Here is a 15,300-nt window from a genome sequence, read left to right on the forward strand (position 1 = left end):
GCCATACACAGAAGCTGTTCTCACAAGCAGCTGAGACCAGGCTAAGAAAGCCAAGCCTGGGCTTGGCTGCTCTTAAGAACCACTGGGAGCCAAGCAGCTCCCAAAGGTGCCTTGTTGGCAAACCTACCTAGAGAGCCCACCTCATAAAGGAGGTTAAGGAAGCAAGCACTCAGCCAACACCGAAGCACTGACGGGTGCCTGCTGGTCATTTGGAGTGCACTGTGGGATTTCTGGGGGATGGGATGACACGTCCTGGCCCCCATGCCTCTACATTCCCTGGGAAGGCGGGCTTCTACAGCCTTGCCCACCCCACCCCATCATCAGGATGCCCTCACAGTGTTATGGATGCATAGCAATCAGCTAAAAGAAAAGAGGTATATTCATAATCTGTTCTATAAGGCATCTTAATAAGAGAGGAGAAATAAGAGAAATAAAAATATCTCTATAAAATGAATATTAAAAACATGAGTCACAGCCTCAGTGGCCTGATCTCAGGGGCGCATCCGGATGTTAAAGCAAATTTTTTAATATCTGCCCTCCAACTCTGCCGATGGAAGCACATTAAACCATGCAAGGGAAAAGGCCCTTCTCTGAGACAGAATGAGCTGGTCTAGGATAATTTGGAAAGCTACCAGGAAAATGTCTTGCAGAGACCAGTCCCAAATCACTGCTTTTCAATGTCCATTATTTGTTGTTTTATAAGTCCTTTAGCATCATCAAGTCCCAATGGCAAAAACTGAGCTGAAAACCCATGCTTGTGCAGAATATTACACCAACTAGATTGAAAACCATCTTCCAGAACAAGAGGAGCTAGGTCTTTTGGACAGAAAATAAGTTTAAGCCAAAAGTTACAGTAAATACAGATAGCCAAACCTTTGCCTCCACTCTTGTTAGGCTGGCTTCCAGCCATAAAATGACATTGGGCACACATCTAGGGACTGAGAGTACACAACATGCATAAGTCCAATTTGGACTGGACTATCACCATTTATTTTAAGTTGTGGATAGCACAGATAGAAGCACCAGACAGCAGTTGAGAAAGCACTTTAGACTCTTAAACCTTAATTGCAGACAGTATACATTGTCCATCCCTGAGGTGGGGAGCATTTTAATATAGCAGAGGCACTCTTCTGGGCATTAGTTGCAACATGCTCACAATGTCCTGCCCCAAGAACCATTTTCACAGAAGACCACTCCCAGATATTTATAAGTCCTTCTTGATCAATTACCTTCCCATTAATCTGCCAAACATGCTTCTTAGGTTTTTTGGTACAGACCATAATCTTAGACTTTTGAGCATCTATGGATAAATGCTGCTCTTCACAATATTGGGCTAGCCTGTGTAAAGCTTTCTCCTACCAAAGAGTGTTCTAGTTAAAATAACTGCATCGTCAGCATAAAGTGGAACCAAATGCCTCCCTGCTTGATTCCCTCCTGGGGAGGTACAGACTCAGTCAAATGTCCTAACTTGAGTGCTACATCTCACTCTCAACGAGGTATTCTCATGTTGCATCTATTGAACCAGCGATCAGTAGAGGAGTTTACAAGTCTACTCCACAAACTCACCCTAGGAATGGAATCAAATGCTGCCTTAAAATCAGTAAAGGCTGAATCCAAAGGTAAATACTTTTCAGCCAGGTGTTTTACTATCAGAGCCTGCTCAAAAATTGACTGACCAGTCCTGAATCCTGCCTGTTCCTCCCTAAGTATTTTCTCTTGTTCTAACCAATCCATAAGTTTACCAGATAGGTGTCTAGAATATAATTTGCTGATAATACTCCACAGACTTATTGGTCGATAACTAGAAGAGTCAGAACACTGACCTTTCTTATAAGTAGGAACAATCACAGCTGTACCCCACTCCTCTGGGATACAGATGGTTCAATCAATATGAGTAAAAAGAGTTGCAAGTACAGGGACCCACCATTCGATATTTGATTTTAACTGTTCAGGGGGATCTGATCTAAACCCGGGGCCTTACCCAATTTAAGTTGGGTCACTAAACAAGTTGCCTCCTTGATGGGAACTGGGGGCTAGATCAGGAGAGGTTCGAGATGAAGCAACAAGGGCATTTCATCAAAATCAGATGCCCTATACAAGGCCCTAAAGTGGGTTACCCTCACCTCTGCGGGGATATGACAATCCAATCTAGGGCCCCTGTCAGAGGAATGAGCAAATATAATATTACAAAAGGTAGTAGCATCATTAGGCTTGGAGGTGACCCATAATCACTCCCAGGTTTCCCTAAGTGCAGCTCTCTCTCTTTCTTTTAGTCATACTTTGAATTGTTTTTTCTAATCAAAAATGTGTTGTTTCGTAATTAGACCTTCATTAGCACTATAAAGTTTTAAAATGGTAACTAGGGCCTTCTTTGCATTAAAGCAATCTTTATCAAACCACTCATTGGTGCTATATTTACATCCACTGGGTCTATTCATAGTGCATTGGGCAAGAGGCTGTTGAATCCACTGAAGGGTCTGAAATGGGTCAAATTCCCCATCACTAGTGTGCTCGGTTAGCAGGGTAGCCTGACATTGTAATAAATTATCTGAAAACAACAACTCCCTAAATTGTTCATCTAACTGGATAGACCATTTAACTCTAGCAAACCTTTCACTGTCTCTCAAAATGTAATCCCTCTGCAAAGGGTTTCAAGGGAAGGACCCATGGAAGATGGTCACTATCTGTTTGACTGTCTGTCTTAAATTGGTCCAGCAGATTCAGTAGGTTATGTGATACAAGAATATAATCTGTAACACTTGCCCTCGTCTCTGCCCATTGAGTAAACTCCATCTCTCACGAATCTTCTGCCCTATTCATCACAAAGAAATTCAAGGTTAACCAACACTAGGTTGGCCAACAAAAGCCTGCAAGATTGCTAACCTGATCTTTGGACTGACATGTTTGAAGGGGGATGGGGTGGGTGCAGCCCATTTATGGAGGGTATTTCTCATAGGTTGCATATAAACTAACATCGTTTGGGCCATGTCTAGCATTGAAATTGCCAGCTATATTGACATAAGAATCTAGAATCATCATAAAAAGCTTATAAACAGAAGCATCAAAACCTTTCCATGTAGCTCTAATTCCAGAATACAGTTTTTGGGTGGGTGGGAGGAATAAATGTTAATAATCAACAAATTACAACTAGCTAAACTAATGCAATAATTAATATAGCAGTCATTAAATGCAGGCTCCTGTGCCAAATACCTTTTTGTGCTGCACATTAAGGAAATGTTCTTATCTGCTATTTGTTAAATTAAGAAAAAAATACACCTTCCTCTCTGTGTGCTCTGAAAGCACTATCACTTAACTATATTACTGTGAGCCTCTTAGAAAAATTGCAGAAACAGCCTTAATCTTTGAAGAGATTTTCCATTTCTGTTATGTCCTTTGTACAATGGAGTTTGGTCGGCTATCAGTACGAACACAGTTTTCACCAGAATATGCTATCTAGCTGCAGAAACATAAGAACACACTGAGGTCATTCATATGGCCAACGTAGGGAGTGAGGTGTAGTAGAGGCAGGGTTCAACCTACCTTCCCCCAGGCAATCGATGTTCACAACTTTGGCATGCCAGCCATGTACCCACAGGATCTGCGCAGCAGCTCCTGATAAACAGTGGCCATGACTTGTTTTCCCGGCCTGCGGGTATCCCACACAATGAGCGTGGTGCCTTGGGGGTTCCCCCCATCAGACAGACACTCCAGGCATCCATCTCTGTGTCTCCTTCAGTTGTGTGCAGCAGATCCCAGAGGAACACAATCCTGAAGACACATGAACCCGGCAGCCAGGTTAAGGAGTGGGGTTCAGCTGGGTGGGAGCTCCACATGAGCTTCCCTAGCCTAGGCTCATGAGAACAGCCTTAATATGTTTCTACAACTAGATAACATGTTCTGGTAAAATATTGCTCATATTTTACCAGAATTATGCTCATATTGGTAGCCAGCTAAACGAAAGGGGAGTAACAGCAGGAGAGAGGGCATGCCCTCAACTCCTGCCTGTAGGCTTCCAGCAGCATCTGGTGGGCCACTGTGTGAAACAGGATGCTCGACTAGATGGGCCTTGGGCCTGATTCAGCAGGGCTGTTCTTAAAGTGTACAAAGGACATAACAAGAATGGACAATCTCAAATATTAAGGCACATTTTGCCATTTTCCTGTTGTCCAGAGATACCCTTCAAAATATGAATGTAGCACAAGAGCCATTTCCTTGCTCATTAGACCAAACAATTCCTTAATCTTTGTTGACATCTCAGTATGATGCACATATCAGTAACTGACATCTCAATAAGATGCACAGCATGCAGAACAATCAGAAAACACATGAATAGGTTCACAGATAAAAACCATTCAGAAAGAGACTTGACAGAACACTTGCAAATACATAGCAAATGACCAAGCAACAAAACAAAGTAGTCCTCACATCTGACCATTCCCTTTCTTTACACCATCACTTCTGTACTGCACAGTCCAACATCACCTGCATCCCATCTCTCCCACCACCTCCCCCCTGTTCATTCCACTTAGGACTATCTTGGGTCTCTGTCCTAGCATTTTAAATGACTTTGTCAACTATAAATATATCTGCATTGTGCCTTTAACACAAACTGGGTATAGCAAAAGCTTTCATTCTGGAGATGTATGGATCTAAGCCCTTGATTCACCTCCTTGATTCTTCACATCTTTCCTGCTCCTGCCAGTGATATTGAGAATTAGCTGATAGGGCATATGCTGGGCAGGGGCTGGCATTGCTGCCTCAAGAAGGGTATGCCACTGACACACCAGAATGCTTGAATCTAACAGCACCAAGGTCCTGTCCACTTTGCCACTGTAAATTCTTAAACAGCTACATTGGGACAGGGAAGATGAACAAAGGTACATGAACAGAGCACCTATGCAACAATGAACAGTATTGTTTCTTTTCCCATTTCTATACAGAGACTAGAATATGACGCTTGTGAGAACAGATCTGCCTGCTCATCTTAGAAGTCTTTTCCAAAACTCTTTGTGCCAACAGTAGGTAGATGATTAGAAACATAGGAAGGCTTGTTCAAGCCAACCTGGAAAATCAAGGCTTTTGTTGATAGCACGGAAGCAACCTGGCACCATTTAAAAATCTGGTGCAAATTTCTTCAGCATATCATATTACTATAGCAATTAAAATTACCCAGGGCATACAATAATTTCAAGGCACTGTTGATTATACAACACTATGCAGCACTAGCTAGGATACATCATATTACACTCTTCCCAAACACAATTTGAACAACTTTTTAAAATAATCTGTGTTAATCTTTTGTTAAGTCAGTTATGTTTATTGGTGTGTAGAAAGCATGTATTTTCTAATAAATTTCACAAATATAACTCCCTAATACACTGTCCTTAAACCACTCTTTGGCTAGCCATACTCCAGTAAGCTATTGTCATTCCATTATAATTGTACCCAAACCAGCTTCAAATTGTTGAGTCCCTCACTTTGTCTTCTTATAATAGATATTATTGCCTCATTCTGTTTTTCTCTCAGCAGCAGCAGCTAAGAATGCAACCCACCATCTATATATATAATACACTAAGGTTGTACGTGGCAAGCCCCACCCACACAGTGCTTTACCAATCGGAGATAACAGAAGCACTGTGGTGATTAGGCAGTGGGGATTCCAGATGCAGATAGGGGAGAGGAGCAGGTAGAGGCGAGTGGGCAAGGCGGGGAAGGGGTGAGTGAGAGAGGCAAGTGGTGGGGAGGGGGCGAATGAGTGAGGGTAGCTGACACTGAGCAATAATGGAGCCGCTGTGGTGTGGGGCAAGGAGAGCCACAAAGTCCTAGTGCACAGATGCTCTGTGTGGGTTCAGCTAGTTCTGTATAAAGCACCATTTCCCAACTGGTGTGCCATGGAAAGAGATAAAAGGAAGATCTTCCTACAACTGTTTATCATGTACTTAACACTAGCAGTGTATTATGTATACAGGAAACACAGATGTATTCAGATTCTTACCAAATAACTTCTTATCCTACATTGGATAGATATCAGTCAAAGAGATTCTCATCAATTTTACTGGCTGACATCCTGACTAAAGTTACTAGAGGAAGTCCTATTGAAATGTAGTAGTACTTTAGAATATTCCTCGAGTAGCACTGTTGAGAAATTTAGTCAGAATGTCAGCCAGTAGATGTCATGTTGAGAAAAATTACTCGATTCCATTGAAATTAGAAGGACAGGTTTTACCTAACTTGTCCTTTTAATTTCAATTGGGAAATTAGTTTAATTTTCAGTGGGACTACTCTGAGTAATTTTCCCCATGTCATCCACTGAGTGCAAGTTAAACATAAGGGTGTGTCCTACTGGGGGAAAAAATTAATGGGACATGAAGGTGTTTAAGTTTGGCTGGATTGTACCCATTATGCATATTGAAATAAAGCATAATCATATAACAAATTTAGGATTAGAATAATAAAACTAATGATCCCAAGAATCCTTAATTGGAAGTAAAGTTCACTGAAGTGAACAGGAGAAAAAAAATGGACTACAGATTGAGATACTATTAACACAGGCAAATATGTGGAGGCTGGGATGCATTGTCCCAGCCTCCGGAGATCTGCTGCATGCAAGAGCACAGATCAGGTGGGTGAGCAGTCCATGCTTCCTGTCACCATAGAAGAATCATCTGGGGTGAGAGTAAGTTTAGTCCAGCCTTCCTCCCACCCACCCTGCCCGTCTTTCAGTCACATGAATACCCTTAGAGAATCTTTTAGGGAGAACAAATTTGGTCCTGAGGCTGACAGTTGCTGATCCTGAATTCACATGAGCCATGTTTCACAAACGTCAAACTGGAGGTGAGCGAGATTCCATATTGTGATCATCTGAATGCGTGAAACTGCAGTTTCATCACAAAAGCGACCTGAGATTTTCTAGCTGAAACCATAATCTGAACTTTCGGTTTGTAGTGAGTTTTGCTGCTCCAGCCTGAGATTTGAAGGAGGCATCGTGTCATCCAAATTCTGCCGCCACTGTAACCTGGGTTTTGTGCTGTGACTGCTGTCAAAAGACCCTAGAGAGGGAGGCTCACACCAGCCCAGAAACATGCCAGTTCTGTGCCTGCAGCCTGAGAATTTTGAATGCGTACTGGAACTCGTCCCCGATCTTGCCAGACTGAGCCCACAGGGAAATGACTGGACACATGGAGCAGCCTGGACTCTGCTGAGGTTGAGTGTAGAGGGAAAAGCGAGGAGCATGATTTCTATTTTAAAGCAGATATACTGGGAGCCCCACATCTGCCAGCCCCCCTATAGTTGGATTGCCTAACTCATGAGGGCGCCGTCCGAAGGAGACCCGAAGCTCAAGAAGCCTCTGGTCCTCCCCAGTGGACTGGCTCTCTCATGAGAGGGCTAATCCCCGGACAGCAAGAAGACACAGGGGCATGTGTGTGTGAGGGTTTCCTGGACTGCTTTGACTGGGTCTGCCATCCCAACAGCCCCTTTTGTCACAGTGGACCAGAGCCCGGGATCCTTTGCCCACACTCAAATACATATTCCCTCCTAGGAAGTCATCACAATCCATACCTGAAGTAACAGGAAAATAGTCCCCCTCTGCCTCCCCCCATTGCCAGTAATCCTGTTTGTGTCAGACTGTTTGGCGCTGGAGGTCTTGAGAGGGTGGTGGCACAAGTGTTATGAGGGAAAGGGTTTAAATACCATTTCTTCTTCTTCTTCTTCTTCTTCTTCTTCTTCTTCTAATATTGATATACCACTCTTCAACAAAAGTCCCCAAAGCGGTTTATATAGAGAAATCAATATAAATAAATACAATGGTGCCCTGTCCCCAAAGGGTTCACAATCTAAAAAGAAACATGAAGTAGACACCAGCAACAGTCACTGGAGGGATGCTGTGCTGGGGTTGGATAGAGCCAGTTGCTCTCTCCCTGCTACATTTAAGATAATCACCACTTTTAAAAGAAAAGGGTTTAAATGCCCTTTTCCTGCCATGTGTGGGTGGCCTATGCCAGAAAGACACAATTGCATGGGACATGCCACCTTACAGATTGTAGCCAATGGCTGCCTCCCTGCTGACAAGTTCAGAGGTGCACCTAGGTAATTTTGGAGCCCGCCCGCGCCCCCACGCAAATTAAGCATCAGCATGCTTGGCCAGCTCTGGACTTCAGCTCAGAAGTCCAGGGGTAAGAGTGCCTCTGGACATGTTGACACCTTGCCTGCAGTCTGGCGATGTGAGTGCTACACAGCTAACTGGGATGCAGCCTCAGCAGACCAGGGAGAGGAAGGGGCTCCTCTGCCTTGAAACCAGAGGTTGCCCAATCCGGGTTGGAAGATTGTCTGCAGGATGATTCCTAGGTTCAAGAATTAACCTCAGGTTCATCAAGCCATGGTTACTTTAGTTCTTTAATAATTTTTAATTATTAATGTAATGTAATTTTTAATGTTGCCTGTTTGCCTGTTGTTGTACACCGCCCAGAGTCTTCGGTGTGGGTGGTATACCTGTATTAAATGTCATAAATAAATAAATAAATAAGTAAGTAAGTAAGTAAGTAAGTGGGTTGGCGTTATGTGCAAAGGAGGCCTCTATGTTGTAGAAGTGTATCGATCTCTGCCCACTGACACATGTGTTCACAATTTAAAAGTGAATCTGGGTACAGGTCGCTCAAATGCATGATAGAGATTTAGAAAGTGTAGTGCTATATCTGTGCAACGTAACTTGTGAATAAGTTTCTGTGTACAGAGCTGTGCCTATGTACACTGTATACTCATTGTATCAGTGTTCAACATAACATCTGAATAGGGCTATGGTGAACATTAGCCACATGCTAAGAGTTTGCAAATGTTCAAGAACTGAAGAGGCAATTGTTTCATTATGAAAAAAGAAAACCATAAAGAGTAAAAGAGATGAATCTATTCAAGGGATATAAAATATTTTACCCTTCCAAATCTGATCAGACAAAGGCTGCCATGAACATAATGGTAACCCTTATTAGAAGCTTCTCCATATTCTTTCACGGATAGAACTGTAACATAATTCTTTGAACTATGCAAAAGGCCCACTGAATTTATGTTAAAATTGTTACAGGACAGATCACCTTAGATTGCTATCAAAGCCTCCTGCCTTTGTTCAGCAACACAAGAGTGAATTTGATCTTTTATATATAGGAAGACTAGGAAACACCTTGCAAGGAGCTCATTTATTAATCTCCACTGAAAGCCTATTCAGGGATTGGGGGCGGGGCGGGGGGAATCAGCTCACAAAAGAGCCTCAATCAATATAATTAAAAAGGGATAGGATATTCAGGTCACATTTCAAACTCCAGACTACATACAATTGAAAATGATACTGGGTTACACTAATGAAAGAAACCATATGAAGCTCATTTCCCCAGACCCCGGCCCAAGAAGACACTTAGACATTCTTTATGGGTAAAGGGCCTCTCTTTATTAATTAATTAACAACCAGCAAAGGCGAACTGAACAGTGGGTGATGAATCACCAACGAAACAGTGCGGGCTCCTAGGCAAGGGCTAGGATTACCCTCATCCTGCCCATTGCCACTTTGGGCGACACACCCTGGCTCCGGAAAGGGGGCAGGCACGCCCTGCCCTATTCCATCAAAGCCAACCACCCCCTTAGAAGAGGGGACCTGGACAGCTCCCGGTATTCACCCCCCCGGACCGCGCAGCCCAAAGGATGGTGAAGACCTGGAGCAGGTTTCATGGCCATCAATTACTCCCCGCGCCGCACAGGCAACAAAGGAGCGATTAACCAATCCACCTTTAAATATCCAAGGGTGCTCACCGATACTATACCTTGCTTACCCCTCAGCCCGCACTGTTACCGCTAACGTGGCCAACCTAAAACCTAACTACTCACTGAATACAGAACGGAGTAGGCGAAAAAAACCCCAACCATGGCCAATCGGTTAAGGGCAAAAAAATTCCTACTCGGCCCCAGAGGCGACCAATCTCTAGACCCGCTCTGCACCAGGGAAGGGAGGGAGGGGACAATCCAAAAGGACTGGTCGGCTCAGAGCGTGGAACGGCCGTTTTCGGCCAAAACCACGCCCACCAAGCCCGGCCAGCCAATCAGGACCCTTCTTGGTCCTCGTGCTGAGCTGGGCTGGGGAAAAGGACCTCCCCGCAGCACGAGGCAGAGGGGAGGGGAACTTTCCCCAGACCCCGGCCCAAGAAGACACTTAGACATTCTTTATGGGTAAAGGGCCTCTCTTTATTAATTAATTAACAACCAGCAAAGGCGAACTGAACAGTGGGTGATGAATCACCAACGAAACAGTGCGGGCTCCTAGGCAAGGGCTAGGATTACCCTCATCCTGCCCATTGCCACTTTGGGCGACACACCCTGGCTCCGGAAAGGGGGCAGGCACGCCCTGCCCTATTCCATCAAAGCCAACCACCCCCTTAGAAGAGGGGACCTGGACAGCTCCCGGTATTCACCCCCCCGGACCGCGCAGCCCAAAGGATGGTGAAGACCTGGAGCAGGTTTCATGGCCATCAATTACTCCCCGCGCCGCACAGGCAACAAAGGAGCGATTAACCAATCCACCTTTAAATATCCAAGGGTGCTCACCGATACTATACCTTGCTTACCCCTCAGCCCGCACTGTTACCGCCACCCAGGGAGGTTAGCCCACGCTTGACCTCCCTGCCCCACCACTGCCCAAAAATTCAGCAAGCCTCCTCTGTATGTTACCTAAATATAGATCACAACCAAGCTCCGAAAGGTGAACCCCATCGGCACGATATAACTCGGGAAGACGAGCCACCACATTAGGGTGGTGTATTACAGCACCACCGGCAGCTATCACAAGTTTCCCAATTGCGGCTGAAGCTTTGCGCCTAGCCTTTTCTAGACAAAGCCCCGAACGGGCATTCCGCCACACCCTACGCTGCAGCCAATTAACCCAGAGAATAAGCACCCCGGGCATCCATTCCTGCAATAAGGACAAATCAGAGGAGGCCTGCTGAACAATAGACAGGCCAGTCCGCTTGCCTAGGTCATTTTCCCCTAAATGCAAAACCAAGATGTCGGGCGGGGAAAAACTATCTAAGTGCTCCCTAAGTGCGGGCAGTAGCTGGTTCCAGAGCATCCCACGCATGCCCAACCAGTACACAGCAGCCCGTCTTCCAAACCCAAGCTGGGATCCCCAACGAGACGTGCTAGCCCGCTTGAAGGCCCAAAAGACCAGCGAGTGGCCGCACAACAGGATCCGTACTGGAGCCACCGATCCCCCAACACCTGCCAAGGGAAAAAACACAATCAATAGCAGCCGAAAAAAGCCCGCTGTCAGCGCACATAGCGTCTGACCGCCACGGACTTCCACCTCCCAATCCTCCGAACCTCCGCTTCCTGGAGGCCCAACCTCGTGGCAGTAGTAGCTGCCCCAATGCGGAAAGAGTGAAGCGTAATTCCCTCAAGGGGAATCAGGGCCGCGCTAAGGGCCTTTTTAATCACTGAAAGAAACTGATACTGGGTAAGAGGAGTCCGATCCGAATGCGCGAACAAACACCCCCCAGAGTCCGGTCCCAGAGCAACATAGGCTCTGAGGGCCGACACCGGGCAAATTTGCCTATCCCCAGCGGCCGCCAAGCGAACCGTCTGGCCCCTCCCCCGCTGATCCGTCTTAGAGCGGCGAAGAAAAAGCTGCGCCTCTTCTCCTGACAATGACAGGTCGGAGAACTGCAGACAACGGTCACGAGGGGAAACCCTGCTGCGCGGGAGCAGCTCCCCGGGGCGAAAGGCTCCGAAAAAAGCCACTAAAACCGCAGCCCGGAACAAAGACACCTCCCAAGAATCTGCACAGCACCCGGCTAACTGACTGAGTGTAGCGGTCACCATATCCAGGGTAAAGGGCCGCCTAGAGTCTCCAGGGCCAGGGTCAGCCCTGGCCCAGCCCTCCAGCATGCGCCGCACGCGAGGGTCGGAGGAAAAATCACCCACCCCCCTCACCTGCGCCTCAAATGCAAGGGCAGCTAAATAACCACCCAGGGTGGACACGGCCCGTCCTGCTCTGCGTAACGTGACTAGGAACTGTTGCAGCTGACCCACGGGGACCGGCCAAACCTCAGGCAAACCTTCAGCCCTTCGAAAAAGGGCAAAAGCCTCAAGCTTGGCTGCGTAGCTAACTCTGGTGCCAGGCGCCAGAGACGCCGCTATCGCCTGCTGCGCCTCCACCTGCCAAGCTGCCAAAGGAAAGCCGGCATGGGGTCCGGGTGCAGAGAAGCCTCGGGAGCTAACGCTCTGAATCTGTCCACCTGGAAACGAGACAGAGCGTCAGCGATGTCGTTCCGAATCCCCGGCACATGGCGGGAGCGGAACAAAATGTTGGCCCGCAGACACTGCAAAACTAAAGCTCTGACCAGAACCATAACCCTAGGGGAGCGCGAAGACTGAGAGTTGACAACCTGCACCACTGCCTGGTTGTCGCACCAGAAACGAACTGAGGAGTCAGCAAACTCCTCAGCCCAGATGTGAACTGCCACCACTATTGGGAACAGTTCCAAAAAGGTCAAATCCCGCGTTACCCCGCGTTCAAACCAGTCCCGAGGCCAGGGAGCAGCACACCAGCGGCCCCTAAAGTAAAGCCCAAAACCTGCACCTCCAGCAGCGTCCGAATGGACCTGCAGATCAGCCTCTAAAAGCTGCTCCTGTCTCCAAAAAGTAACCCCATTGTAGCCGGCCAGAAAGGACTCCCAAAGGGACAAATCAGCCCTGACCCCTTCAGTAACCCGGACCCTGTGATGGGGAGCGCGCAGGCCCATTGTCAAGTCACAGATCCTACGCAGAAAGGCCCGACCAGGGGCAACAACCCTGCAAGCAAAGTTAAGATGCCCCGTTACCACCTGAAGCTCCCTAAGGGAGGCTTTACGGGCCCGCCCTAAGGCCCTAAGCAGCTCCACCAGCACTAGTAGTTTAGCCTGCGGGAGTCTAGCACAACCAGCAAGCGTATCAATCTCAATACCCAAGAAGGAAAGCCGGGTAACTGGCCCTTCAGTTTTATCCTTAGCCAGCGGTACCCCAAGCTCCTCCGCCAGCCCCATAAAGGAGCGCAACAAGCGGTGGCATTCCCCTGAATTGCCCCTACCGACAAAAAGAAAATCGTCTAAATAATGAGCTGTAGATTGAAGGCCCGCCCTACGCCTGACCGCCCATTCCAAAAAAGAGCTGAAAGCCTCAAAGGCGGCACAAGAGATCGAGCAACCCATTGGCAAGGCCCGATCAAAATAGAACTGGCCAGCAAATGTGAAGCCCAGCAACTCAAAGTCGTCCGGATGAACGGGCAGCAGGCGAAAGGCGGATTCAATATCACATTTGGCCAAAAGGGCCCCTGGGCCCTGACCCCTAACTACTCTGACTGCCTCATCAAAGGAAGTGTAACGAACCGAACACAAACTATCGGGTATGCCATCATTGACAGACAACCCTTTGGGATACGAAAGGTGGTGAATTAACCGGAATTCACCAGGAACCTTTTTTGGAACCACTCCAAGGGGCGAGGTTCGTAACCGGGGAAAAGGAGGGGCATCGAAGGGGCCTAACACCCTACCTGCCACCACCTCCTTAGTAATCTTCCGTAATACCACATCCTCCTTGCCCACCACAGATCTAAGATTACGAGGACTCCCTAGCCCCCGGCGTGCAGAGGAAGGAATCCGGAAGCCATCCCGAAAGCCCAAAAGTAGATAAGAGGCTGCCAACCGGTCAGGGTAGTCCATCAGCAAGCGCTCTAACACGTCAAGCCTGATGGGGCTGGGGCCCCTTACCCGAAGGGGGTGGGGGGGGACCACCCTTCCGATTGTTTCCAGGCCTAAACTTGGACCCGGGACCACCAGGTTTGGCTCGGGAGCACGATGTACTGGGGTGCTTTGCTCCGCAAAAACCGCATGCGTGCCTGAAGCGACAGGGGGAGTGAGAGCACTTGCCGCTGGTGTTATACTCCCAGCAGACCAGATGGGGTTGAACCCACTGCTGGCCCGCCCCCGCTGCGGCCGAAACCCCGGAAGGCCTGGACAACAAGTGTCCACTATCCGAGCGGTCACCTTCAACTGGGCGAGCTGGAGACATGATCACCAGCCATAGTTCCTGCAGAGGTGTATCCCACGGCAGAGTGGGATCCAAAGCTGCCCTCATACGGAAACTCTCATCATAACGGATCCATGAAGATCCAGCAAAATCTGAGACAGCACGGTGAATGATATCCATATACTTCAGGAGAGCCGGGCCCCGAGCCGGCTGCGCCTGAAGTATCACGCCCATGTAGATAGTAAAGCCAGACAGCCAGTTATTCCATGTTTTTTCCACTGGCTTTCTCTTGGTGGCCTCATGCTCCTTGCAAGACTCACCCTCCTTATGTTTAACTTCTGGTTCCCTAAACAGAAGACTAAAGATGTCTACATACTCCCCCTTGAGAATCTTTTCCCTGGTAGAAGGCAACAAGTGATCCCCTAGGGGAAGGCCCATGCCCCCGTAGGGGGCGTGCTGGGCCGAAGGCAGAATCCCCATTGGGTAATACCCAGGCCGATTAGCGGCATTCTGCTCTGAAGAAGGAAAACTGGGGGAGGGGAACGGGCCACTCGCAGGCCGCCCGCCCAACCATACCTGCTCTGCTGCACCCTGTGTACCAGCCGTGACCCCAGGAAACGCCAAAGGAAAACCCATACCCAAGTGTTGTGTATAGGGGGACCAGTAGGAAGCTGGCCCCCATCCACCCATGGCAGGAATCGGCCAGGGAACAGCAGGCCACTGGCCGGTGCCGCCGGGAGGTGTCGGTGCTGCTGGCTCACCCGGAACCAACGGCATAGCCGGATCTGCAGGCGGATGTCCAACCGAAGCGGCAGGCACAGGCAGCGATGACGCAGGAACATCAGGAGCCGGGTCCACGGGAGATGGCAGCACAGGAACAGGCGGAGCCGGGGCTGGTCCCTCAGGAGCAGAAGGCGCTTCCGGCCCCCCGGCGGGGGCCAGGCCTGATGGGTTCAATCCTCTCTCCAGCGCCTCCAACCTGCTAGAAATAGACGTTAGTAGCTGACTCCTGGCAGACCCCCTGGTCCGCCGGGGAACCTTGGGAGGCGGAACCCCACCCCCGCCAGAAGGCCCGGCCCCCGGGTCAGAAGGAGCAGCCTTCGCCTTCTCTAGCGCCTCCATACGGGTGATTAAGCCACGAATAAGAGCCATTTCCTCATCTTCCTCCTCTGAGGAAGAAGGAGGGGGTGCAGGCCTCTTAGGCGGACGAACGGGACGCCCCCCTTTCTTTTCTTTCGCCTTACGGGGCATTACAGCACACAA

The 15,300-nt window shown here is 48.3% G+C and overlaps 2 protein-coding genes across 7 annotated transcripts in view; one reads left to right on the forward strand and one right to left on the reverse strand.

Moving 5' to 3' along the window:
- The window catches only part of FUT9 (fucosyltransferase 9), a 240,233-nt gene that overhangs the window by 138,920 nt on the left and 86,013 nt on the right, over positions 1-15,300 (forward strand). The gene's annotated exons all lie outside the window — the stretch shown is intronic.
- LOC128341261 (uncharacterized) overlaps positions 9,394-15,300 on the reverse strand; it is a 121,207-nt gene continuing 115,300 nt past the window's right edge. For 4 of the 6 annotated variants that reach the window (XM_053287547.1, XM_053287551.1, XM_053287552.1 and 1 more), the window contains exon 2: positions 9,394-15,019. In XM_053287547.1, coding sequence (XP_053143522.1) covers positions 12,168-13,730 — 1,563 coding nt within the window. In that variant the 5' untranslated portion in view covers positions 13,731-15,019 and the 3' untranslated portion in view covers positions 9,394-12,167. The remainder of the gene's footprint in view (positions 15,020-15,300) is intronic. The other 2 variants (XM_053287550.1, XM_053287549.1) reach the window with 1 other exon arrangement.

This window comes from Hemicordylus capensis, chromosome 1 (genome assembly GCF_027244095.1).
Source record: "Hemicordylus capensis ecotype Gifberg chromosome 1, rHemCap1.1.pri, whole genome shotgun sequence".
NCBI lineage: Eukaryota > Metazoa > Chordata > Lepidosauria > Squamata > Cordylidae > Hemicordylus > Hemicordylus capensis.